General features: G+C 37.4%; 2 protein-coding genes across 4 annotated transcripts in view; one reads left to right on the forward strand and one right to left on the reverse strand.

The window, feature by feature from the left end:
• The window catches only part of LOC145325787 (chitin deacetylase 7-like), a 181,914-nt gene that overhangs the window by 33,833 nt on the left and 120,848 nt on the right, over positions 1-27,233 (reverse strand). The window contains exon 18 of one of the 3 annotated variants that reach the window (XM_080168746.1): positions 26,546-27,158. The exons of the other annotated variants lie outside the window; for them this stretch is intronic. Within the exon in view, the coding sequence (XP_080024872.1) occupies positions 26,952-27,158 (207 nt within the window). The 3' untranslated portion in view covers positions 26,546-26,951. Of the gene's footprint in view, positions 1-26,545; positions 27,159-27,233 lie in introns of those variants that run through there. 3 annotated transcript variants of the gene reach the window in all.
• On the forward strand, positions 436-26,614 carry Sans (SAM_USH1G_HARP domain-containing protein Sans). Its single transcript, XM_080168749.1, has 17 exons — positions 436-533; positions 1,145-1,205; positions 1,661-1,741; positions 2,732-2,797; positions 3,150-3,230; positions 16,596-16,663; positions 17,330-17,400; positions 20,256-20,292; positions 20,790-20,898; positions 21,147-21,219; positions 21,682-21,763; positions 22,193-22,262; positions 23,627-23,694; positions 24,193-24,272; positions 24,814-24,894; positions 25,408-25,454; positions 26,017-26,614. Exons 3-17 carry the CDS (start codon positions 1,667-1,669, stop codon positions 26,077-26,079), a joined length of 1,071 nt encoding a protein of 356 aa, XP_080024875.1. The 5' UTR covers positions 436-533; positions 1,145-1,205; positions 1,661-1,666; the 3' UTR covers positions 26,080-26,614.

Genomic DNA, 27,233 nt, shown 5'->3' on the forward strand with positions numbered 1-27,233 from the left:
TCATTCTAATGGTATATATGAACCCATATTTTTTATGTCTGTATGAGAAAATATTTAGGTTTAATGTTTTGATTAAACCGAGGTTAAAAAAATAGATTTTTTCAACAATTACTCAACAGAATTTTAAAAGTAAGGTGTCAAATTAAAGATCTTACTATTTTTGTTTATACTGGCTATTTTCTTCTTTTATTTTGTTGCGTTTTAGTACCTTAAAACCGACTTAATTATTTTTTTTAAAAACTTAAATTACTTAAAAAATAAGAGGTCTACAAAAAAACCGATTGCATATCTGAATTCTATGAAAAATTTTACATCTACTACTTACTGAAAGGACCGGCTAGCTATGTTAAATAAAAAGCAAAAAAGTTGATACAACTTCTTTTCAAAATAAATATTGGGTTATAAAAATGATCCATTTAAATTCATAAAAATCTTCGAAAAAACAATCGACCTAATTATCACGGTAGAAATATTTTTGAATGATGATGAATTTTAGGGAATCTAGAGGCACTTAGACTTTTAATCAGCAGAGGGTAAATATAATCTTTTCTCGTATTCATTTAAATCCGGTGGAAAGGAACCGGTTCTCATCCATACGAAAAAACTATGTCTAGCATCGTATTATATCCAGTTTTCTACGAATATAGAAATGTACAATCATAAGATTAAAACTAGTTTTTTTAGCTGGTGTCTTCGGCACCACGGGGCTAAAAAAACTAGTTTTAATCTTATAATTGTATATTCTATATCCGCGGAAAGCCATTTATAATACGATACGAGAAATAACTATTATTTCGACTATTTGTTCGATTTTAGTAGTAAATCGACTAATTATGATTTATATGTTCACCATTTGTCATATAGAAAATTTTTGGGAAACGTAAATTCCGTTGCCATATGTTGCGCTTTTTGTTATGAATATGCCTAATATTTACGGGCATATTGATCCGTTGGTCTTTGGTCATGCTACAAAAGACATAAATTTTGATTTTATGAAGGTTTTGTGATTTTTTTTTTTATCATATCTGTTTGTTTGTCTATTATTAATTTTTGTTCTTTGCTACTTATGTATGTCTTCTTTCTTTATTAACAGTTTAGTTTTTTAAAATCTTCGTTTTAATTTTTTTTCGAATTATTTTTTTAGGGGTGATCCTGAAAAATGTGATACATTTGGTAATACAGGCCTCCATCTAGCTTCAGCAAAGGTAAATTTTTTTTTAAATTTCGCTTATTTTTCCCTCATAAATTTTAAAATAAGCACAGCTTTTGTAGAATTTGGTTCTGTCCGTCTGTGATAGATAGCTATAATTAAATCAGGCTTGTTAGAATTTTCCTATTGATTTAAAACTTTCCTGATGAGTTCTATAACAGTTAGGTACGACTTAGAAACTGTATAATTTTTTTTGCAGAAATTTTTTTTGTTTTATTATTTTTTTCTGTCCATCTGATTTTTTAATAACGTACAATATTATAAAATATGTATCTCTTTAATTAAGGTCCTAAAAAACCTATGCATTCAAGCAATTTTGATAAAAGTTAATTTACAATTTTGTTTAAAATTAGGAATTAGTATTCTGCTTAGAAGTTCTACAAATGTTAATGTTTGCTTGTTTTACCATATGAATTTAAATTTTTTTATAGAGTTGTCATCCTATTTTAGGGTCACATGGAGTGCGTAGCATTTCTAGTCAACTTTGGAGTCAACATTTGGGCCCTGGATATTGATTATCACACACCAAAGGTAAATATTTGGGCCCTGGATATTGATTATCACACATCAAAGGAAAATATTTGGGCCCTGGATATTGATTATCACAAACAAAAGATAAATACTTGGGCCCTGGATATTGATTATCACAAACAAAAGGTAAATACTTGGACCCTGGATATTGATTATCACACATCAAAGGAAAATATTTCGGCCCTGGATATTGATAATCACAAACAAAAGGTAAATATTTGAGCCCTGGATATTGATTATCACATACTAATGGTAAATATTTGTGCCTGGAAATTGATTAGCACACACCAAAGGTAAATATTTGCGCCCTGGATATTGATTATCACACACCAAAGGTAAATATTTGGGCCTGGATATTGGTTATCACACATCAGAGGTAAATATTTGGGCCCTGGATATTAATTATCACAGACCAAAGGTAAATATTACGGCCCTGGATATTGATTATCACATACCAATGGTAGATATTTGCGCCCTGGATATTGATTATCACACACCAAAGGTAAATGTTTGGGCCCTGGATATTAAATATCACACACCAAAAGGTAAATATTTGCGCCTTGGATATTGATTATCACACACCAAAGGTAAATATTTGGGCCCTGGATATTAAATATCACACACCAAAGGTAAAGATTTGGGCCATGATATAAAATATCACACACCGAAGGTAAATATTTGGGCCCTGGATATTAAATCTATAATTCACTTTGTCTTTTAGTCTGTTTGCATCGCTTTGGTGAAACTGTGATTTTCTCGGCTACTACACAAGATAGATGGCTGAATTTTTTTGGAAGATTTTCTACACCAATGATCATTTAGTTTATAATTTACTCGGTCATTCATGATACTAAAATAGAAATATAAAATGTAAGGTATTTGTGATTTTCCCGCATAGATTTATTCTTCATTTATGACTATTAAACATCTGCAATGTATTTCCACCAAAAAAATTTTTACTTATGGATGTTTTCATTCATGTTTCTTTAGGATCTGGCAGTGCTTAATAACAGAGAAGATATTTTAAGATTCTTGGATCGCGCAGAAGCTATGCAGGTGTTATTTATTCAGCTATTTTTCTCTTTTCTGCATTTAATAACTGTCTTTCTAAACATATGCTTGTATTCAGTAGAGCATACATTTTTTTGCATTTTAATTAAGTTATTAAGTTTTGTCACTACTAATTTGTAATCAACAAACTAAAATTATTTATAAATATATAAAATGACGTGTAAACTGTAAATAAATCTTTGGGTACTAGTATAATTATCAGTCATCCCTAATTTATCAAGTATCTATCTTATTAATAAAGGTATTAGTAAACAAAAGTTAACATTTTGATTTAATTAATTTAAATACCAAATTATCAACCAATTTTTTTAAAATTCTACAACTATTGATAATTTAGGATGGTTCAAATCCGAAGCATACTAAAGATCTAAAGGAGAAATCTAAGAAAGAAGCAGAAAAACATATCAAAGCTTTTCAGGTAGAGAATAAATTATTAGTGAACTTGCATTCAATGTGGAACATCATTGACGTGCAAGGGTTTTGTACCCCCTAAAAATTTTATGAAATACATAAGATTACTCCCCCTGAAACCTGTGTAAACCCCTCATTTTACCACTCAAATTCAAATTTTTTGACGTCCTTGTCAAACAGACTTGCAGCAAAAATTATTTTCTTAACAATATCAAATTAAATAAATATTTTTATTAAATAAGTTCTACTTCTAGGAAATTAAAAAAATACCCTATTAAAGCCTACAGTCTTTTTCTTTACAATAGGATTATCTTGATAATAATTTGGTATTGATTGGAATTGGCGATCCTAATGACGATAAATTAAATACATCTCCAATTAGAATATGCTTGTAAAATTTGAATGCCTTACAAAATCACAACCCCTTCCTTGCAACGCTTAAATTTTATAATGATAATATTATTTATCACATTTAATGTGAGAATGTTGCTATTATCATATTCAAAATAAATGCTGTAATAAGCTTTAAAATATTTAAACACTAGTCTCTCATTGGACACAAAATGACGTCCAATAAGAAAAAGGAATAAAAATATTGGAAAGAAAATTATTTTATTTCAAAATTAATTCTTGGCATTTTGGAATAAAAAATATAGGGGAAAGAAAATTATTTATTTCAAATTTATTTCTGGTCTTGAAATAATATTCATTATTTTATTTTAATTCGAGTGTCAACCAATAAGAAATAGGCATGCTGTTTTAAAAGTTTGGAATAAAAATTATTATTTTTTGTCAATTCCTTTTTTCAGAGTATAAAATGAGAATAAATTTTCCAACATCATTATTGATTTCTAATTTAACATTTCATACAGTGGGTAATATTTATTTCAACATTTTTTGTCACTCAAAATCAAGTGTCACAAAAATAATAATATTTAACATAAAAAAGAAATTTTTAAAATAATTTTGTTTTATTTATTTGTTGAAGATTTAAGCCCAAGCTTTTTCTGAGGGGGGAGACCCCCCTCAACCCCCCCACTCCCCTGAGGGGGGAGACCCCCCTCAACCCCCCCCCTGACGCTCTCTTCTTCAAATCTTTCATTATTTCTGTAATTTATTCTAACTATCTTATAAATTTCAAAACATGAGATAAAAAGGAAATAATTTGCTGTACATTATTAAAAAATTTAAAAATTGTAAAAAAAATTACAACATGATTTTTAATTTTAAATACAAGAATATTTTTTCCTATATGATATGTTAAATTTAAATACAGGAATAATTTTGTACGGTGGAATTGAAGAAATAAATGCTGTACATTAGAGTGGCTTGATTTTCAATGTTTTCTAATTTTAAATGTGCTACATACACTTTCTGTCTGAACATCATATAAGAGACCAAAAAATGAAAAGAAAATATTTTGAATAATGGGGAGGCTCGCCTGATGCAAGTAAACTTTTAGAAAGACACTTGTGGGGAGAATTTTTTTTTTTTTTTTTTGGGGGGGGGCAATTATTTTTCTTTCAAAGTATAGCTTTATGCACCTTCCCAATTTTGTCTTGAAGAGTAGAATAAGAATAAAAAATCTGTTTTTAAAACCTAGCAAGAAAAATCCATAAATAAATTTAAAAACCAAGAGATTTTACATTTAATTTAAGATTTTTCATGCTTGGATGAATATTTTTTAAAACCAATTTGATATTCTTATATTAATCAACAAGACAAATTCAAAAAGATGCATAAAGCAATACTTTGAAAGAAAAAAAGTTGCACCTCCAGAATAAACTTCTAAAATTTTTAATGCATGGTGTAGCAGATCGGACGTAATAGATAGCTTTTTAAAAACTATTAAAGCCCGCCTCGAGCGGTGTGGCGGCACTTCACGTTGGAATGGTAACGTTGTGGCTGAAGCGATCCAAGAGCGAAGCAACTCGTTCCCTTCGTTTGTACGTCTCCGCTAAGTTAAATAACGAATACTACACGCAAGTACCCACAGGGGATTTTATATGTTTCTGGATAATTAATTGCAGCTATGATTAGCTGCCCACAAATTGGAGTTGATACTCTACTAACAACTGTTTGTGCGGAACTGATGTATTTTCAATAGACAAGTATAGTTTACACAAAATTAATGAATACATATTATATCAATATACATATAGGAAAATTACAGAGAGTTATTGAAGTATTGAGGGGGCGTTTCTGATCATACAGGGATGGCAAGGGATACACGTAGGTCTGCGTAGGATATATCAGCAGGCCGGAGTGTATGTTGAGTTTCCCGTTTAGTCACGTTCAGTTGTGCATGGAAAATCTCCGTGATGCATTGAGGATGCCAAATCCCTGGATAACTGGAGCTCTCTTCTACAAAAGTACATAAGTTAAATATCGCCTAAAACCTACACGCGTAGATGATAGAAAGGTCAAATATACATATAAATGCGGAGCATTATATGTATATCGATTTCTTGGAAAAATATGGCCTCATATGAGATATCACAAGATTATCAAGATTTTAATAGAATATAATAAGTACAAATGTTTCATAATTAAAACTCGAGATCCGTCATTTGTGGGCTTAAAAATTCAAATAAAAGAAAAATCAATAGAGAAAATTTAACGCTTTAAAATGGTACTAATTTCATAAAAATCTGTCCACTCGTTTAGGATCACGAAAATGCCATTCTGCTTATTTTACAAGTATCTCAAGTAAGACCCACTACATTTTCTCCCCTTTTTATCTGGCGAACAGACGTGCCAGATAACATAACGCTCAAATTGGCAAAGACAATAGACTGGTCGGCCAATATTACCTATTGCGATGTCATGGTATTAAGGTTGATAGCCTAGATGTTTTAGTCGCAGTGTTGTATGATGGCAAGGATGCAGGATCTAACATGATGGGCTGTATCTCTGTCATCTGGATCTTCGGGGTTGATGTCGTTGGTAATAGCGACGTTGTCTCTGCTGTTGTCGTAGGTTCTCGCCTCTCAGGTCTGGTATCGGCCTTCTTCTTTCTCATAAGCTTCTGGTAGGAATGCTTGTTATAAAGATAAAGGTGGGCAATTAAGGCGATGGCGGCTCCAGGTCCTACACGTAGAAATGTGAGGATAATGCATATCAGATCAGTAATAAATTTTAGCCCTAGGATGACCAGGCATGCGAATGCCATTAGGTCGCCATATTCATGGAGCCAGCTTTTGACGCTGCTCCACAAATCAAGTTTGCGTTCCATGTCCGGCACTAGGTTCTCAAGGGTATACAGGGGTAGGTTGTTGGTGGAAAGCTGGTTACAATTTCCATCTCCGATGCAGAGTCCGTAGGTGATCTCCTTCAGGCTTGCCTCGGTGTAGGAAGGGAAGGTGAGGGTGTGTAACCATTCAGCTCTCTCTCTTTCCGTGTAGATTCCTCCATGGCTGAAATCCGTCCAGTTAACTAGAGGGGTGTCGATGGTCATTTCCATGGGGGTCTGAGTCTTGATGATGGCGGGAGTCAGCTGAATCCAGCCTTCTTTAGACTTGACAGTTAGGGGGAAAGTTGCTGAACACGTTACCCTTGTAGAATGCAACTTATAATGCTTAGTTGCAGCATCTGCATAACCATCAGGATCCAAAGGTATATCTTGATAGCAATTGATGTCGTCCTTGATCTTCTGAGTCCTCTTGGTGCACTGGAAGGTCATCAACAGGTCTCCCTTCAAGAGTCCGTAAGTCTGCTCATGCAGCAGCACTGGTTGGTCTGACTTTCCATGATAATGGGTTTCGCATATGGTCTTCCGTAGTGTTACGTCTAGTTGGCTGAAGGTCTGGCGCATACTGTAGGCTAAATAATTTAAATGTACTGCAGCTTGAAGATTTACATCTATTTGTCCGGGGTCGATGGTGGCGAGTCTGCTGAGTTCGCTGGTCTTGCCCAGGTAGATGCCGTCGTGGTCCGTAGTGATGACATTAAAGGGGCAATGCATTAATTTCATTGCGCCTGTAGTGTTGAGTAAAACTTGCTGCTGGTGGTCCACTAGGTAGGTGTCCATGGTGGTGAGGGGGTTGATGGTGTTGACCATTTGTAGAGTGCAGGAACTGTCGTTGATATTCCAGACGAATGTCGCGGCGCCAGTGATGCACTCCCCTTTATGATATGGACATGGTAGAGATAGATGATCCGTTTCACTCTCTACCTTGTTGTTGCTAACCAGAAAAGTTTCTTCTTTAAGGAGAATCTGGTACTCAGCTAACTTCAGGGTGTTGTAGTGGATGGTGTCGCCCATGCGGATGGTCTGCCCAATGCAGGTGATCTTGTCGTCTTCCATCTTCAGGGATCCGGCCAGGGTTGCCGAAACGTAGGTTGGGCGGTTAAGTTTCACTTTGATGGGGTCACCGTAGCCAGAAATTTGATATTCCTGCAACAGTGACATGCGGCGGCAATTTTCTGCAGTAATTTCTTCGTGCCTCATAGTTTGGGGTACCTGTTGTAACTTGAGGTGGCCCCAAACTCCGCACTTGAAATGGTACAAGGATACCCTCACTTCGCAGGAGTATCCGTGTACCTTCGTCAGTGTTGGCCTCTGTAGAATTGTGTAGCGCTCCTTCACTGGAACTTCTTGTGTAGGTTCCTCTGCTCTGCATATTGTTTCCTTGTTGAATTTCTTGATGGTGGAAGGGTTTGTGCAATCTACTATATCTATTGAATATGCCTTACTGGTTGGTGCTACCGAAGCCGTTAGCACCGCGATCAGTGGTAGGAAGATTATCGACATGATAAAATTCCACCTCGCGAGTCTCTAGGATCACCGCTTGACACACTCGTTGATTCTTGTTGAACTCCACTGCTTCGGTACTCAAGTTCCAGAAGACTGCTTGTATCTCGCCGGTGTAGTCGCTGTCCACTAATCCTGCCAGTAAAATTACTCCCTCCCGTTCTATGCTTGAACGGCCAAAGAGTTTCAGAAAATATCCGGGGGGTACACGGGTGTGTAGCTTGAGAGGGACGCAAGTCTGTTGCCCAGGGGGAAGGATTGTGTGGGCGGGGCAGTATATGTCATGGCCCGCACTCTCTTTCGTACCCTTGTACGGCAGCTTTGCTCCGCGTTTGACGGGGATTCTGATTGTCCGCGTAAGTGTAGCCACTGCAGGCGGGTCCATATCCTCGTCCGAGCTGTCTAACACCTCTTTGCTCTCCTCCACTTGCTGTTGCCAAAGTGTCCCACTCCTCTGCTTCTTTCCTCCGGATTTAACCCTCTCCCCTTTTTCGGGTGAGTCCGTGGACGGCTCTTCATTGTCGCTCAGAGCGCGCTTCTCTACCCGGGGTGCGGAAGGGTATGTGTACGTAGCTCGCTCGCGCTCTCTATCTCGGCGCGGTGTCTGCGGGGGCGAGCTTCTTCTCGGGCTTCTCTCTCTATCGGGGGTTCGCTTGGCATCTCTCCGTTGAGTGCCCGAACCGGACGGTTCGCAAGATTGATCTCTCTCCCTCCCTCTCTTCTCACTCTGCTCTCTGCGCGGTGTGCGCTGCATCGCTGGTGATCTGGGCGGTGGTGTATCCGGTAGGGGAAGGTTGAGGGGGTCAATGTTGGGCGGTGGTGGTGGTGCTCCTCCCGGTCTATTGGGGGGTCCTCCCTCATCATCGCTGTCATCCCCATTTGAGAAATCAACTCTTGGATTAGGCGGCTTCGCCTGCCTTTCTGGATTCAAGGGAATTTGCTCCCCTGCCTCATCTCCGTCTTCTTCAAATGGTTCTGGGGGAGAAGTTGGGTCTCCATCTGTCATTGCTGGGGGGTAATATGGTTTTAACCGACCAACATGTACAACCAAGTCCTCCTTTTCTCCCGCTGGTATTGTCTGAATCTTGTATAAAACGTCGGCACACTTCTCGGTAATTAAGTATGGTCCACTCCAATGTTTGGTCATCTTCTTCTTTGCTTTACCATGGTTGGGTGCCAAATAGAAAACTTTGTCGCCTACTCGAAATTCGCGACTGCCGTGATACTGCAAAGCATTTCTTCGAATGGTGCTTGCTTGACTCTTCGCCATGGCTTCATACATGGTCGTATATCTGTCCAATAAATTTCTCACGGCTGTGGGAATATCCTTGTCATCGTCAGGGTTGGGTAACCGCAAAATCAAATCCGCGGGTAGAGTAGCCTCTCTACCCTGGAAGGCAAGAAAGGGGGTCACGCCGGTGCTGCTGTGGATCCTCGTGTTGTACGCCAGGACAACTCCAGGTAAGTATTCCGGCCATAGAGTCTCCCGTCCTTGGATCACGGTTCTCAGCGTCTCTTCCATGGTCCGGTGCCACCTCTCTATAAGGTTGCTCTGGGGGTTCGCCACGGGGCCTAGCTCGTGCTTAACACCGAGCTTCTGCAAGAGTTTCTTCATGATGGTGTTGCAGAACTCTTTTCCCTGATCACTGTGGAATGCCTGTGGGCATCCAAAGGTACAAATGAACTTGTCCATAACCGTCGTGGCGACCTCGTCGGCGGTCTTCTGTCTCAAGGGGTACGCCTGAACGAAGCGTGACCATCCGTCCTGTAGTGTCAGGATAAAATTGTATCCTTCTGTAGTTGTGTCGAACTTGCCCACCACATCCATATAAATTGTCTGGAGCGGGTACCCGTTTTGGATGGGTACGTGTGCTCCTATCTTGATGTTGGCCTTGATGTTCTTCTGAACGCAGTCATGACAGACGGCGATCCTCAGGCGGATGTCTGCTTGATGTCCCACATAATAGAAATTTCTCAAAAACTTCGATATGGTGGAGTGCATGCCAAAATGCGCTCCCGTGGTAGTTCTGTGGCAGTGAGTGAACACCTCTTCTCTCAGGGACAAAGGGACCATGATTCTGCGTCGCTTCCCAGTGAAGGTGTTGATCTCCTGCTCGATGACTCCATCTTCTGCAATGCGCAGAGTGTCGAAAATCTCAGCCAGCCGGTGCACGTCCCTACTCTCTCCACGCAGGGTTGCCTTGTCTGGTGCACGCCGGTCAACGCCAATCCATCTACGAACCTTTTCCAAAATAGGGTCGTCTAACTGATGCCGGTACACTCTGTCTCTGTACCGTTCTCGGCGGTCAGGAAGCTCGTCAGCAGGATCATCCACAGCTCCGACGTACTCTTCCTGCTCAGCCTCTTCCTCGGCTGTGGGGTCTGGCATGTCAGCATCGGTACGCCGGCTTAACGCGTCGGCGTTGGTATTGAGTCTCCCCGGCCGATGAACCACACGGAATTCGTAACCAGCCAGCTCCTCAGTCCACCTGGCCATCATGCCAGTGTTCTTCTTCAGTGACTTCAACTGCTTGAGGGCGCTGTTATCCGTATTAATTTGGAACGGCTTGAAGCTCAGGATTGTCCGAAACTTTCTGATGCCATAGATGACTGCGGAGGCTTCTCCTTTCCATGAGGGATATCTCTGCTCCGCGCCAGTCGTCTTACGTCCCATGGCGGCGATCAACCTTTCGGCGCCATTCTGAACCTGACTCAGGATCGCACTGATTGCTCTTCCGGAGTAGTCGGTGGTCAGTTGAAATGGGGTTTCCGCTTCAAAATCAGGCACAGCGCGAATGGGGGCATTCTGGAACTTGTCCTTCAACTGCTGGAACTGCTCATCCATCCCTGGGGTCCACTCTAGCTTCGTGGCCTTCTTCTGTGCATTCATCTCACACGTCAAGTCGGCGTACTCCGGTATGAAGGTCCGGTAGTACCCGTAAAAACCAAGGACACTATTCAACTCGGCGACAGTTGAGGGCGGCGGCCAGTTCTTGATACGCTCCACATACTCTGGCACCATACCGATACCCTCGTGACTTAGCATGTGGCCAAGATACTGGATCTTCTTCTGGAACAGCTTGCTCTTCTTAGCCTTCAGCTTGATTCCAGCCTTGCGGTGGGCCTCAAAAACCTGTCGCATCTGTGGTACATGATCCGCAACTCTCAGGTTGTATGATATTACGTCATCGAGGTAGCATTGCGCTACCTCGCTTCCCAGCGGGTTCATTGCGGTGCTGATGAATCTGCTGTATACCGCTGGTGCTGTGCTGATGCCGAAGGGCATGCGGCGGAATTGCCACAAACCCGTTGGCGTGGCAAAAGCCGTCAGCTCCCTGGATGCTGGATCGATGGAGATGTTGAAGTAGGCGGCTGTGGCATCTAACGTTGAATAAACACGATGTCCTCCTGCGCGGTCCAATAGCGTCTGTATCCTCGGCAGCGGGTAACTATCTTGCTCTAAGCAACTGTTTAACCTGCGGAAGTCCACTGCCCATCTGATCTTTCCATCCTTCTTGCGCACGGGAACAAGGGGGCTCGCCCATGGCGATGAACTCGGCTCGATCACTCCTTGGTTGAGCCAGTCGGCCATCTGTGCCTCCAGATCCTTCAACATCTTAGGGTTCAACTCCCTGTATCTCTGCCTGATGGGCTCCGTCCCTGGCTTGAGCTTCAACTTCATGGTTACCAGGTCTGTGTGCCCAGGGGCCTCTCGACTGAATATGTCTCTGTATTCGTAAATGAGCTCCTTGACTTGCTTCTTGACATCGGGGTGCTCGTTCAGTAGCTCGTTGTCCTCCATCTCCAGGTCCTCCCAAACTTCCTTGAACGTGGGGTTCTCCATCTGCTCCTTCGTCATGGGCTTGGCGGCGTCGCTCGTCTTGTTCTCGGACATGGACTGAATAACTTCCTGGGGCTCTCTCAACACCAAGCTTTCGGTGTTGATCACCATACTGCTGTCCTCACAAATCTCGGCGGTGAACACACACCCGGCCGATGCAATGCACGGCGCCTCCTGCAAGTTGACGACAGGGATGCGGACTATCCCATTTTGCTGGGCTCTGTATACTCCTTCCAACACACGCACTGGACTATCATCTAAAACGGTCTCTTCTACCATGACAATCGCTTGCGGTCGGAGTTCTCGGCTAGGAAGAAAATTCACGACAGACACTGACTCTGGCGCGAGAATCCTAGTCGCTTGGACGGACAAACGGACAGGACGCGACCGCTTACCTACTGCGACGGTTTTCAAACGAACGGCCGGCCCTTGGGAATTACGAAGCGGTCCCTTGACATTACGTGTCCAAACGTTTTTGCGCTCAAAATCTGCTTTTGCTTTGTGCTTAAAAGAAAGTTGCGCAACATATGATTCGACGGAATCCGGTTTAAGTGCTAAAAACTCACGTGAATGGTGCACATTACCATTCGCAAAATTATCTTCTGCTTTACATAAATCTTTAAAAGTGGGCGTACAAACATTTACAGCATTACTATAGCTACTTATTTCTGCATTCAGCTCCTCGAAGGCTCGTAATGAAACACTTATCTGAGGGTTGGGGGGCGAGTGCTCCCCCGGCGGTTTTCCAGACCGCTCTTCGTCTTCTGAGGTACTTGGAACCTCGTAGTCGATGGACTGCACAAGCGGGACTCTCGTCTGCTTCACGACCAACGCCGCCTGCACCGGTGATGAGTAATCTAGAACTCCACGAATCTCCTCGACCCACTTGCACCCAAGATTGATGGGGGTGCGAAGCTCAGGTATAACCAAGGCCTCTCGAATGTAGCTAGGACAGTCGTCTCCCAAGATAACGCTGATGTTGTAAACACGGCCGATGACGTCCATATCGCCGCCATTCGCCGCTGTTCCCACTGATAACTCGCAAGGAACGATCGGCAACTGTAGTTTCCGGGCTAACTCCTCATTTACGGCGACTCCTTCGTGCAACTTGTTACCGGTATCGATGAGACCATAGGTCCGCACAGTCGGTCCATTCGCACGCAGGCTGATCTTAACCATGGCCCGGGCGCCTCTCCGTCCTTGCATCTGATTGAGGGTGGTAGGGTCTACAGCTGCTGAGGGACTCCGACCTACCGACGGGAGCCCTCTCTCACATTTTTTGAAGTCTTGCTTCTGTGGCCAACTGCTTCCAGACAGTTGACATCTCCGTAGAACTGCGCCTGGTCATCGTCTCCTACGCCACTGTCCGCGTCTCCAGGTTCGTTGGTACGCATCTCTCGCACGGCGTGCCGGCCACGATCTTGATACTGTCGGCCGCGTCCGCCGCTGTTGGCGTTCTTCTCCTGGTTCCTCTTGCGCACGTTCGCCAGCTTGTCCTCAGGAATAGTACACGTCTTCTGCCAATGGCCAGGCGTGCCACACCTCCGACAGTTGCCTTTCGGTTTGTCTTTGGTGGCACCGCCCGTACCCTTACTCGCTTGCTGTTTCTTCTTAGGGCAATTACGCGAATAATGGCCTGTCTGGTTACAATTGTAGCACTTGACGCTACTGGTTCCATCTCCGACAGCGTTGACCTCCATATCCTCGGTGCCGTCGTTGCGATAGATGACACGGTTGGACGTGGCGAGGCCATCCATGGAGGTATCTTCAGCGTCTCCATGGTGAATAAGTTGGCGTTGTGTGGCAATCTCGTTCATAATAACGTTCCGTAGGACACCCATGCTGGTAATACTAGGTAGCTGACAGAAAACTCTTTTCCGTACCTCTCGATGGCGTAAACCAAGGGTTACCTCTTTCCGGAATTGGCCTGGATCACGGTTGTCTGGGGAGTAGGCCTTCAACCACATCTGCTCTTTCTTGGCAAGATACGTCTGCGGAATCTCGTTCTTGCCCTGCGACAACTGCTTATACGCGTCCTTGTTGATGTCTGAATCTGATGGTGCTAGGAATATGGCATCCAGCCTATCCATTACCTGCTCAAGGGTGAGCGCATCTTGGTTGTCAGCGACTTCTCGGGCCATCTGGAACGCTTCTCCGTCGAGACTCATGATGTATTGGCCTTTCCTGCCCTCTTGATCCGATGGGTGATGACGGGCAATTCTAAACGCGTTGGCCATCTTGGTCTTGTGGCCATCCCAATCTTCTCCGGCACGGTTGCAAAACCGGGGAAAATTCTGCTTGTTAAGCTTCCGGCGCTGGTTCTCCAACCAGGTATTGCCTAGCGCAATGAGCTGAGCGTTCTCATTCGGCGCTCCTTCTGCCTGTGCCTCTTGAATAGCACGCTGCAAATTCAACTGCTCTAGATCAGCGGCCTGTTGAGCTTGCGCCATCCTCGAAACTTAACGAAATTTCTTCAAAATTCAAGGAAAATTTTACCAAGTTGATGTCCCAGACGTCAGAATGGTCCCACACTGGTCTCCAAACACAGGGGTTTTCGTCCCTTCTGATCTCAGTTCTCATAAAACTCGTCTGGATGTACACAATCGTCCGAAATTACCGTAGTTCCTCTGGGTAATTTCCTCGTAAATCTCCTGTTGAGCACTGCGGTTTATCCCACCGCTGCCACCAGTTTGACTGTAGCAGATCGGACGTAATAGATAGCTTTTTAAAAACTATTAAAGCCCGCCTCGAGCGGTGTGGCGGCACTTCACGTTGGAATGGTAACGTTGTGGCTGAAGCGATCCAAGAGCGAAGCAACTCGTTCCCTTCGTTTGTACGTCTCCGCTAAGTTAAATAACGAATACTACACGCAAGTACCCACAGGGGATTTTATATGTTTCTGGATAATTAATTGCAGCTATGATTAGCTGCCCACAAATTGGAGTTGATACTCTACTAACAACTGTTTGTGCGGAACTGATGTATTTTCAATAGACAAGTATAGTTTACACAAAATTAATGAATACATATTATATCAATATACATATAGGAAAATTACAGAGAGTTATTGAAGTATTGAGGGGGCGTTTCTGATCATACAGGGATGGCAAGGGATACACGTAGGTCTGCGTAGGATATATCAGCAGGCCGGAGTGTATGTTGAGTTTCCCGTTTAGTCACGTTCAGTTGTGCATGGAAAATCTCCGTGATGCATTGAGGATGCCAAATCCCTGGATAACTGGAGCTCTCTTCTACAAAAGTACATAAGTTAAATATCGCCTAAAACCTACACGCGTAGATGATAGAAAGGTCAAATATACATATAAATGCGGAGCATTATATGTATATCGATTTCTTGGAAAAATATGGCCTCATATGAGATATCACAAGATTATCAAGATTTTAATAGAATATAATAAGTACAAATGTTTCATAATTAAAACTCGAGATCCGTCATTTGTGGGCTTAAAAATTCAAATAAAAGAAAAATCAATAGAGAAAATTTAACGCTTTAAAATGGTACTAATTTCATAAAAATCTGTCCACTCGTTTAGGATCACGAAAATGCCATTCTGCTTATTTTACAAGTATCTCAAGTAAGACCCACTACACATGGAAACACCTTCTCCCCATTTCCCCTTAAGGACAAAATAAATTTTTTATATTTAGGTTTCTTATATGACGTTTAAACTGTAGATGTTGATTACAAATTCAATGTCCAAAATTGATCCACTCTACTGTACATTGTTATAATTTAATATTTGATGTGGGTATAAACATTAGACATAGATGGTCAATTTGACCCCATTTTTTTCTTAAAAAGAAACCTTTGTTTACTTTTTGTTGTATATGAAATACAGCCCTATAGGCAACATTATTTGCACTAAATTTTGCAATGATATAATTTTTAGAAAGATAACTTTATTATAAGAAATTAAATTATTTATAACTAACTTATTATATGTTGTGTCATACGCTTCACATTATATGATGGAAGAAATATTTTCTTCAAATATTTCACCCAAGGAAAGCTTTAACCTAAGATATTCAACAATTTATAGCTGATACATAATGGAAACAAAATTCCCTTGTGCTGTCTCTAGGTTATCTCTATTGTATAAATGAACGTACAAAAGAGGAGGAGAGAGAGAAGGAAATAGACAGAAAAGTGAGGGAGGGGGGAGGGGGAAGAAATATAGAGAAAAATAGACAGAGATATTTATTGTTCACCCTTAGATGATGTAAATTTTTTGATAGACTTTTTTGAATTTAAGAAAAAGATAGAGAATGAGACAAAACCAAGTATCATATTTTATTAATATTGCTTAAACAAGAAAGGTCATTCAAAATTATTTCACCAATATTAAGGTCAAGTGACAAAAATTTAAATTTCCACCTACTTCGCCCCCAGAGTGGGCAATAGTAGAAGGAAAATTCAAATTTTGATCACATGACCAAAATTGTTGAAATAATTTTAATATCCTTTCTAGCATTCACAATATTATGAAAATATGATAAATAACTATTCTCGTATTCATCCGAATCCGGTGGATAGGAACCGGTTTTCATCCATACGAAAAAACTATGTCTAGCATCGTATTATATCCAGCTTTCTACGAATATAAAAATGTACAATCATAAGATTAAAACCAGTTTTTTAGCCGGTGCCTTCGGCACCACGGGGCTAAAAAACTGGTTTTAATCTTATAATTGTACATTCTATATCCGCGGAAAGCCGTTTATAATACGATGAAAGAAATAACTATAATCAATTTCAGAAACAGCAAAAGAAAGTTGAAAAAGTTGCTCTAAAAGAAGAAGAAAGAGTACATCAAGATAGGAAAAGGTAAAATATTTTTGTTAAAATAATAAGGTAGATTTTGCATATATTATTACTTGGATCTTCCACTAGATTTTCATGTTCTCTGATAAAGTGAAAAGTGCAGCGGGATAAAATATTCACCACTTTACCCCAACCTCTCCCCTCCTACTGAATGAACGAACTGACTAATAAGTGAGTTGATGGCAACCTAAATTGACAAAAAAATTTCCCCTGTTATAATATCCACGTATATTTTACATAGTTATCTTTATTACCGAGTTCAAGATAAAGAATAATAAAAGCATATTGTTGTAACTTTTAAATCTCCTTATCGTACAGACAGACAGACAACCTACTTTTTGATTGACAGATCTTTATCTGTTAAAGTTCAAAGACTAGAATTTCAAAATGATTTTTAAAATACTAGCGGCTACATTTTCCCAACATAATAGTTCAAAAACATTTTCTTATCCCATAAGAAGCTTCACTTTAAAGAAGAACCATATAGGTCCAGTAGTTACCAAGATATTAAACTAAGAAAGATAGACATCCTGTTATTTCCCACAAGAATTACTAAAAATTTAAAAAAAATGTTTATTAAGACAACTCGAAAATGCCAAAAGAACTTTTGTGTAAATAAGTCATTATCAAGACAAACTGTATTGATTTATTGAATTTTTTGATGTATAGAATGATGATTCTTCCCAATGAAGAAAAAAGACAACCACTTATGGATATGAGACGATCCAGTATTAGCATGGGTAATTATTTTTCCATTTACTAAAGGCTGCGCTCCTAGCATCTAGGGGCTCTATATTCGAAGATATATTGAAGGGCAAAAAATTAGCCTAAAACCATGCCCAGACTTATTCACAAAAATAAAATAGCCTAAAACCATCCAGGGACCTTTATAATGCTTTAAAGAGAACTCAGTTTGTTCAATATTTACCAAAATTTTAAGATACAGAAAAAAATCCTTATTACTCTATATAAAAGGATATAACTATCTATATATTTTTTGATACATATAGCTATCTATCTATCTATTTATTTGTCTATATATAATTATATTATATATCTTTTCAATATATTTCTATCTAAATATTTATTTCTATCTATCTAAAAATATACACGGTGTTTCAAAAAAAAACTGCGTTTTCCGGTTTCGGGAAACAACCAGAAGGAGTATGAAAAAAATAATTATATAACCATATTCTCTGTACAAATGTACATTACATTTATTTAAGGTGTTTTTTGATGTCTCTAAAAATGTGACTGTACTGATAAGTACATGTAGGGTAAAAATGCCCCATGCTAAAACTGTGATAACTTTTAGATTCAATTAACTTATTTATTTTGTAACAATTTGGCTTAAAAGTACAATTTTAAAGTAGTAAAAGGGTAAATCAATGTCCCCATTTGAGATTTTTTACATATTTTCTTTTTTTGGCCTTATGCAAAGAGTTTTTTAGATTATTCAGAATTTTGTTTTTTCTATTTCTCTATGGCAAAGTCATTTTTCATAAAAGATCTCTTTTAATACTGTGCATATTAATAAATAAAACAAGTCACTTTTTATTTCATTTCAATATCTTAATTAATAAGCAAGTTATGTTGGTTTAAATTGTTGCTAAAAATGTGTTTTCTTAGATTAACTAAGTTTTATGAGTTAATCAGTTATGACCTGTCAATCAAAATTAAGAGATTATAGGGGGAGGGATGATGAACGAACATGAACATTTTTAATACTAAGAATCAAAATTCAAGCAATAAGAAAATTGATTTTTGTTTTCATAAAATGTAATTTAAAATAAATTTTAAATTCAACGTTATATCATAAAATTCTACGCGAATACAGTAACACACACACTTTTTAAAATTCTTTGGGCTCTAAAAAATGGCGTTGTTTTAAGAGATATTAAAAAACACCTTTTATAAGTTCATTGCATATTTTTATAGAGAATATGGACATATAATTATTTTTTTCATACTCCTTCTGGCTGTTTCCCAAAACCGTAAAACGCAGTTTTATTTGAAACACCCTGTATTTATTTATATCTCTATATTTATATGAATATCTACTAAAATATCTATCAGGATATCTATCTGAATATCTAATTGAATATCTATCTAAATATCTATCTAAATATCTATTTAAATATCTATCTATCTATCTATCTGAATATCTATCTATCTATATATCTATCTATCTATTTATCTTTCTATCTATCTATCTATCTATCTATCTATCTATCTATCTATCTATCTATCTATCTATCTATCTATCTATCTATCTATCTATCTATCTATCTATCTATCTATCTATCTATCTATATATCTATCTATCTATCTATCTATCTATCTATCTATCTATCTATCTATCTATCTATCTATCTATCTATCTATCTATCTATCCATCTACCTATCTATCTATCTATCTTTCTTTCTATCTTTCTTTCTATCTATCTATCTATCTATCTATCTATCTATCTATCTATCTATCTATCTATCTATCTATCTATCTATCTATCTATCTATCTATCTATCTAAAGGGTGTTTAAAAAAAACAATCGCTTCACTCTTTTCAATATAAACCCTACAGTTTTAGTCAAAAACTAACAAAAAATGACCCAAATCATGTCCAAGCAATGACAATGAGAAGGCACTATTGAATTTTGATTTCTACTTACCTCTCTGAGCACTACAGCTCGAGTCCTAGCCCTTGTGGAGAATTTTTCCTTACGTGGAGGTTAATAATCAATAAATCGTCTTAAGTACTTAAAATCTTGTAGAAAGACCCATAATGTTTATAATTTTTGATGGAGCATGTAAAGACCTTTCTATAGATGCCTTAACCAGGTTTCTAACTCAATTCTAGCCAATTTGGCATAAAAAAGACCGACTCATTAAACATTGAGACTTGACGGGTCTCTCTAGATCTTGATGTTTGACAGATCTTTCTTTTTGATGTCAAAATGGCTCAGATTGTGTTAGAAACCTGATTAAGGTGTCTATAGAAAGGTCTTTACATGCTTCATAAAAAATTCTAAACATTATGGGTTCTATCTACAAGATTTTAAGTACTTAAGACGGGTTTTTCTTTATTTTAAAGACAGAGCAGTCATGTCTTAATGTTTGATGGGCCTGTCTTTTTGATGCCAAATTGGCAAGGATTGAGTCAGAAATCTGGTTAAGGAGTCTATAAAAGGTCTTTATATGCTTCATCATAAATCCATCATTGTTATGGGGTCTATCTACAAGATTTCAAGTACCTTAGACAGTTTATTCTTTCTTAAAAAAAGACAAAAATGTCTTAATTTGTAATAAAATATGCACTCTCCACTTAAAGAAAAATTTTCCACAAGGGCTGGGACTCGAGCTGTAGTGCTCAGGAGAGGAGAGTAGAAATCAAAATTCAATAATGTTTCCTCATTGTCATTGCTTGGACATGATTTGGGTCATTTTTTGTTAATTTTTGACCAAAACTGTAGGGTTTATATTGAAAAGAATAAAGCGATTGTTTTTTTTTCAAACACCCTCTATCTATCTATCTGGCTATCTATCTATCTATCTATCTATCTATCTATCTATCTATCTATTGTATATATTCATATAGGTAGAAGAAGTAGTTTGAGTGTAGATGCTGTTACCAGGTATTAAATAGAACCACTTTATTATATGTCTTTTTGTCGGCAGGGATCTAAAGGGATAAGACAATGAAAGTAAATTGGTGTACATCCCATGAATAATCATCATTCACAAAATTATCCCTTTGTAGATTACAATTAATGGTTGAAACGTTTGGACACACATTTTAATGAATCAACCATTCAAAATTCCATGAATGTTCCCAAAGTTATTAAGACACCAAATAAGGAAACGTGAATATGAAACTTTGGGGACAGCCCAATGTCCCCCCCTTTCCTGTATTGTCGGTCCATCTGCAGATTTGTCAATTTTAAGCTGTCTTTTCTTGCAGTTTTTGAGTAAAACAATTTAATTTCTTTGCAAAAAATGGAATGCTCCATAATCTATGAAAGTAACAGGGTGTCTGTATGTTTGTCTGAAAGTTTATTGTGTGTATGTACTGAAAGATCTCACTCAACAACTATGTAACATTTTTTATTAAAGATATCTTCTTAATTTTTAGATTTTCTGACATGGTAGCAAACAGTGTAAACTCTAGAAAGATACCACAGAATGCTTTCAAGAAATTAGAATCGGATAGTATTAGTACAAACCAGTTTGCTAAAAGACAGGTTAGTTTTAAACTATCAATCCTTATATAAAAGGTTCTTTGTCTCTCTGTCTGTACCGAAGGATATCGCTCATTGATAAACCGATATGGTTCTCCTTTACAGGATAGCTTCTATATTTTGTTTAAACTTTTTTATTAATAATTCTCTTATTCAGTTTTGACACTCAATATACAAGTGTTGATATTCGTTTGTCATATAGTTTCATAACTTCGCTTTTATGGATCCTTGTTCTATGTTCTATGTTTAAGAATGAATACAAGTTAGGAGGTAATGGATACTCTGGTATGAGAGAGGATACTGAAATTATTTACTCAGAAAAAGGTAAAGTTCATCTATCTAAATGGAAAATACGTGAATATTATGACAGGGGAAAAATTGTCGTCAATTCACGTTGCTAACATGTAACTCACTTATTGGTCAGTTCGTTCATCCAGTAGGGGGGAAGCGAAGAGGTAAAGAGGGTTGATTGGAAGAATCGTTATTTTAGCCAGCTAAAAGTTTCACTTCATTAGAGTATATGATAATCTGGTGTAAGATTTCTGTATTAGTAATAATACATTTTTCTATAAAGCAATGCTCAATTGAGATGAAAGATATTTTAAAATTAATCCTGTTTCTTAAATTGCTTTGAACGAAATTTGCTAAAAAATAAGCCTACTCACAGTGCAATGTATGACATATTATGTTAGATGTTATGCTTACACAATATTTACCCAATCGCTAAGGGAATCACCACTTCATGAATAGATTATACTGTATCGTTACAATAATCTCCATTTTAAGGTCGTTCCTCTGTTGATACCCTGCTGAGTGAGGAGAGAAAAGAATCTCCATATTCGGAACGGTCCTCCAGTCTTTTTAACAGGTATACATTTAATATAAGTAGTGGAGCTATTTACTTTAATAGTTACTAGCAGCTACGTCCATAGAAGCTTCTAGGAACATTTGGGATGGTGGGGGGGTTGAGTTTGATTAATTCAACCACTCCCTATTTTTATTTTAGTTTTCAAAAAGATAGTAAAACCTTCCAAGGGCCTATGAGAAACTACACTGTAAAGGAGCACCTTATCGGTTCAGTTGTTAGCGAGATCCTTTGGTACGGACAGACATAGATATATCATGTTACTTTTATATTAGGATCTACTCGTTGGAGGGTTGGTAGTTGATATACTTTAAAATGGACTCACGAACTTTCTGGCTAAGATACTGTACATTAGTATACCATATTCTTACTGGAATCTTCTCTAGGGAGAACTTCAATTAAAAAGAAAACCACCTTTTTTTTTCATTATAGACCAAGTTTTGGGAGTAATGCTTTCAGGAAAAGTGTGTCTGCCTTCAACAATCTTTCAATAACTAGTGAGGTAATAGTTACTTTTCGTTTCGTATTATAGACATCTTTCCGCGGATATAAAAATAAAGAAATTATAAGATTTAAACAAGTTTTCTTATCACCGAGAGGCCTATGGACCGGCTTAACAAAATTGATAATATTTTTTGATATTCTTGGAAAGTTGTCTGTAATACGATGCTATACATGATTTTCCAGTATTGCTGAGAACTGGTTATAATTCAGCGAATATTAATCGATTTCGAAGCCATTTTAGAAAGGTTTTTCAAATGTTTAATCTGAAAAACTATGAAAACATCAAAAACGCAAAGACATTGACAAATGCATTGAGCAAATCAAATAAATTTACGATTATAAAACTTGCAAAAACTGGAAAGGTGTCCGTGTAAATGCATAATGGAGCAAACACCCCTTTTTTTCAAAACCTAATCCTTATACTAAAGTAACAGGATGTCTGTCTGTTTTTTTGTGTTTGTGTTTGTACCGAAGGATCTCGCTAACCGCTGAACCGATCGGGTTCTCCTTAACATGGTAGCTTCTCATAGGTCCTGGGAAAGTTTATAACTATTTTGGGGGAGTGTACCACCACCCTCCCAAGAGAAATCGCCCCTAGAAAAAAATTTCCCCCCCAAAAAAATTTTAAAAGTTTTTTTACTAAAAATAAAAATGGGAAAGGGCACCCCACCAAAAAAACAAAATAAATTCACCCCTCAACAATATTTTCTTTTTAAATTTTCTTTTCAAATCTAAAATAATAATTGGGTGATCAAATTCGAAACTCCCCTCCTTACTTTACCTTACTTAACTTTTTACCTAGTCATATTGCGTAAAAGGGCCAAAGGGTCTAGGCACAGCAGGCATAAGTCTTGTAAGCTTAGGGCCCCCATTGGGGTTATGTACAGAGAAAAAGAGAAAGCAAAGTTTTACTATTTCAAATTAACAAATTGACAAAACCTTTTTTATAGTAATTTAGTATTTTAATTTGCTTAAATGAATAGGTTAGGTCTCAGGCCGAGCTATTGTAACAATCAATTCTACAAAAAATCACAAAACCTTTGGAAGTTAGCTGGGGGTATATCTTGTTTTTTTTTCTTTATATAACTGAAGAGGGGTTGGTAAGAACGGGATGAAAATGGAAAGTGTGAGGAAATTTTCCTTTGGAATTGTTTGTCAGAGCTGGATCTTTAAATCATTTTAGTGGTGAGCCAGATCGGGGTGAGCCGAATTTCAGCCAATCACAGCGCGGCATTTCATAAGTGCTCTCATTGGTGGAAAGTTGGCTCACCCCGATCTGGCTCACCACTAAAATGATTTAAAGATCCAGCTCAGAATATCATTCCCTTTTCCCTGGTTAGGTCTAATTTCATTCTAATTTAGGAGGATAGGGAAGATAGCTTGGAGAGTGGAGACAGCTTGCCTAATAACAAGAAAGACAGCAGTGATAGGTAGTCCGTTTTTCCCCGCTGGATCATAAACGGTTTTAAGGCATACTGAAAAATCGTGTATTGTATTGTATTCTAGACAATTGTCCACCAATAATGACTTAAAACCAGTTTTGGTAGTCGAGGCCTTTAACCTTTTCAATATAATCATTTTAATTTTCTTTGGATACTTTTATTAAATACAAATTGCTGCGCCCCTAGCCTCTAGGGGTTTTATGTTCTATTGATACTAAGGGCAGAAAAATAGCCTGAAACCATACCGGGACCTATAAGAAGCCTTACTGCAAAGGAGGACCATATAATTTCAGCTGTTAGCGAGATCCTTGGCTACAGACAAAAAAATCTTACTACTTTATATAACAGGATAAACTTGTTGGTCTCAACTATAAGTGTTTAAATTTTTCCAACCAAAAATTTCTATCTATAGAAGATGCAATTTGGCTTTATCATAATTTTGACGTCTATTGTCTTATCCTTTAAGATCACAAATTCTCTTTCTAGATTATCAGATTTATGGGAAGACGACATGTCCGAGGAGGAATGTGATTTTCCTTCTGTACAAATGTTTCTAACCGCAGTAGGTACTTAATTATATATCATTAGTTGTGATTGTGTCTGTTTCTAACAGTGGTGGTTATGTTTGTAAACTAGAAGCTTTTCCATAATTAGGGTCCGTCTATACCTGCCTGTAACGTATAGTCTTATCGTGACTTTAGGCATTTTAGAAAAATACCTTAAATTTCAGATTTTAGATGTAGCAAGTTTATAATCATTACAAAAATTCTGTATGCCCATTTAATTTTTTTTTAGCTTTTAAGTAAAGCTAGTAAAAAACTTTGAAATATAAATCTTAAAAACCATCAATTAAAACAAAGCGCTGGAAAGTGTCATGTGTGATGTCATAAAAAATACGTCTATTATCAATCTCCGTTTTAGGAGTTTTCTTTACCACTTCTCCTCTCATCTCTACTTTTTAGACGCATTATTATGACGTCACACGTGAAACTTTTGCAGTGCTTAAAATAAAACAAAATACCAATAATTTTAACTTGATACATCCTGGCAGCCACATAAGCCCCATACTATCCAGGAATAAAAATGACTTGCTTAAATGTTTTAAAGGTCTCAGTGATTGGATTCCAAAGTTCATAGATGAGAAAATGGATTTGGAAGCTTTGATGCTTCTCAATGAATCTGATCTAGGTAAACCTGACTGAAATTTAAACATTTATTTTCTTGTGTTTTATTGGTATTGGTTTTGTACAGAAAACAATAAATATTAAATATGGGAGCGGGGGCAGGATATTTTTTCGTTGGCTAGTTTATATTTACTTAATGTTAGGTTAGGTAAGATAAGATTGGGTCCTGGATAGCCAAGTAGGGGTGGAGCTAGGCAGGTATAGGCCCGGCAGGGTTAATGCTTACCGTAGGGGAATGTAAAGGAAAAATACCATCTTTAATTTCAATTTATTTGAAATGTAAGTGAGGGGGGGGGGGTCAGTGCTCATTGGGCACTTTAAGGGAAAGCACTAATTCAAATATTTATACAGAGTATACTTTCTTTCTTCTGAATAGTAGTTGCATGAAAGTTACAATTGAATTTTATGCTTTTAGCTTTAAAAACATTATGTTTCAGACTTTAATCTAACTTAAGTTTGTGATTAAAACTTTTTACATAAATAAGGAAAATGTACATTGAACATTCCCTTTTTTCAGGTAATGCTCTGCAGATGCCTTTGGGTCCTAGGAAGAAACTTATGAAGGTAGTTTAGTTTGTAATAAAGCTACACTATAATCTATTTGCCTGTCAGTCTTTCAGTCCGTAACGCAATGAGGGAAATATGATTTTCTGAACTGATATTTTATATATATTTTTTATAAAGATAACTCTTAATTAAGATTATTTTGTATACAACTTCGTAAATGTCGGTCGGATATCTGATCTATTACACTTTGTCCGTAAGTAAATCTATAGATTCACTCATAGATATTTTCCTCCTTGTTTGGTTATTTAATGTTCAATTTTAAACAGAAATGTGACAACATTTTATGGTATTAGTTACTAAATATGATTTTGTTTAATTTTTGTAGATTTTTAATGTGATTTTGGTGGATTTTTCACGAAAACAATTTTGCCCCAATAAGCGATTAGAGGAGCATTTTTTTTAAAGAATCCACCTCAGAAGTATAAAAACTTATCAACCAATAATTTGGATATACAGGATGTTTTTGAATTATTGGGTTGAATGTCTTACAATTTACCATCATTGTCTTATCCCTAAAGATCCATGCTATGCATATATTGATATTATTTGTTGTTTCTAGGCTATATCTGACCACAAAGCTGACCTAGCCAGCCCAGATATTCTAACTGATACAAGGCTTTAGCAAACCTACAACAATCAAGGGCATTTAGAAGTCAGCAAGGATGATTAAGTAAAATTGTATTTATAGTTTTCAAACTAAATCTTATGTTACTGTTATAATTTTATTGTTTACCTATTAACTGTTGTTTTTCCTTTTTTCCTTTTAAAATTAAAAGATATCTTTAAATCATAATTTCATTCTGTTTAAGCCCAAAATGGCCTAAACCATACCTGAAACTATTTGAAGTTCCCTTAAAAAAGATCAGGAGTTAAGAAAACCTTAAGCTACAGACCAAAAAACCTTTCTAATTTATAAAATAGGAATATAATTTGTTATTATAACTATTTTCTTGAATTTTTCTTATTCTAGTCAAAGAAAGACTTATACTTATGATATAATGTTCAAAAAGCCTGAAAACTGCACTTAATTCACACTTAAAGTTGATGTAAATACAAGTTATATATATCAAAATTAAAAACAATAAATTTGTTAATATTTTTATTTAATTGATATATTCATATACATATTTAAATAATGAAATAAATATTTATATAAATAATTTTGAAAATTGAGATTTCTTATTTACTTTTGAGTTAAGTTTGGAATCTTTAATCCACTATAAAAAGTGTTTTTTGCTTACATTTTATGTAAAAAAAAATTGTTAGTGTTAAGGATTTATTTTAGTTTTATGATTTAGATTTTTCCTAATTAATAATTTAGATATTTTAATTATGAACAAATTTATACAATATTTAAGAATTCTTAAGATATGATAGTTGATTTCATTGTTGGAAATTTAATAATTTTAGAAATGTTGGTCAGCTGATGTTTCATCAACTAGCGGTCAGCTTATTACTTCTTCTCCTACCTTCCCTATTCTCTTCTTTCTCCCTTTACTCTTCTTCCTCCTCTTCCCCTTCCTCCTCTTCCTCTTCTTCATCTTCTGTTCCCTCCTCCTCATTTTCTTCTTCCTCTTCCCCATCTTCTTCTCCCTCCTCCTTCTCTTCTCCTTCCTCCTCCTCTCCTTCTTCTCCCTCCTCCTCCTCTCCTTCCTCAACATTTTCTTCCCCCTCCCCTTCTTCATTTTCAAGATCTTCAACCTAAAAATAAAGGTGCAAAGATTAAAAGATATATGCAGAATTTTGGGTAGCAAAAGTATATATTTTTTAATACTA

This window comes from Acartia tonsa, chromosome 8 (assembly GCF_053477335.1).
Source record: "Acartia tonsa isolate MP-2025a chromosome 8, ASM5347733v1, whole genome shotgun sequence".
NCBI lineage: Eukaryota > Metazoa > Arthropoda > Copepoda > Calanoida > Acartiidae > Acartia > Acartia tonsa.

Coding starts and splice junctions, on each gene's coding strand:
- Sans (XM_080168749.1), top strand. CDS start 1,667: ATGGAGTGCGTAGCATTTCTAGTCAACTTTGGAGTCAACATTTGGGCC. Junction 2,798..3,149: donor ATCGCGCAGAAGCTATGCAG/GTGTTATTTATT, acceptor TTGATAATTTAG/GATGGTTCAAATCCGAAGCA. Junction 24,273..24,813: donor AATGTTTCTAACCGCAGTAG/GTACTTAATTAT, acceptor AATGTTTTAAAG/GTCTCAGTGATTGGATTCCA.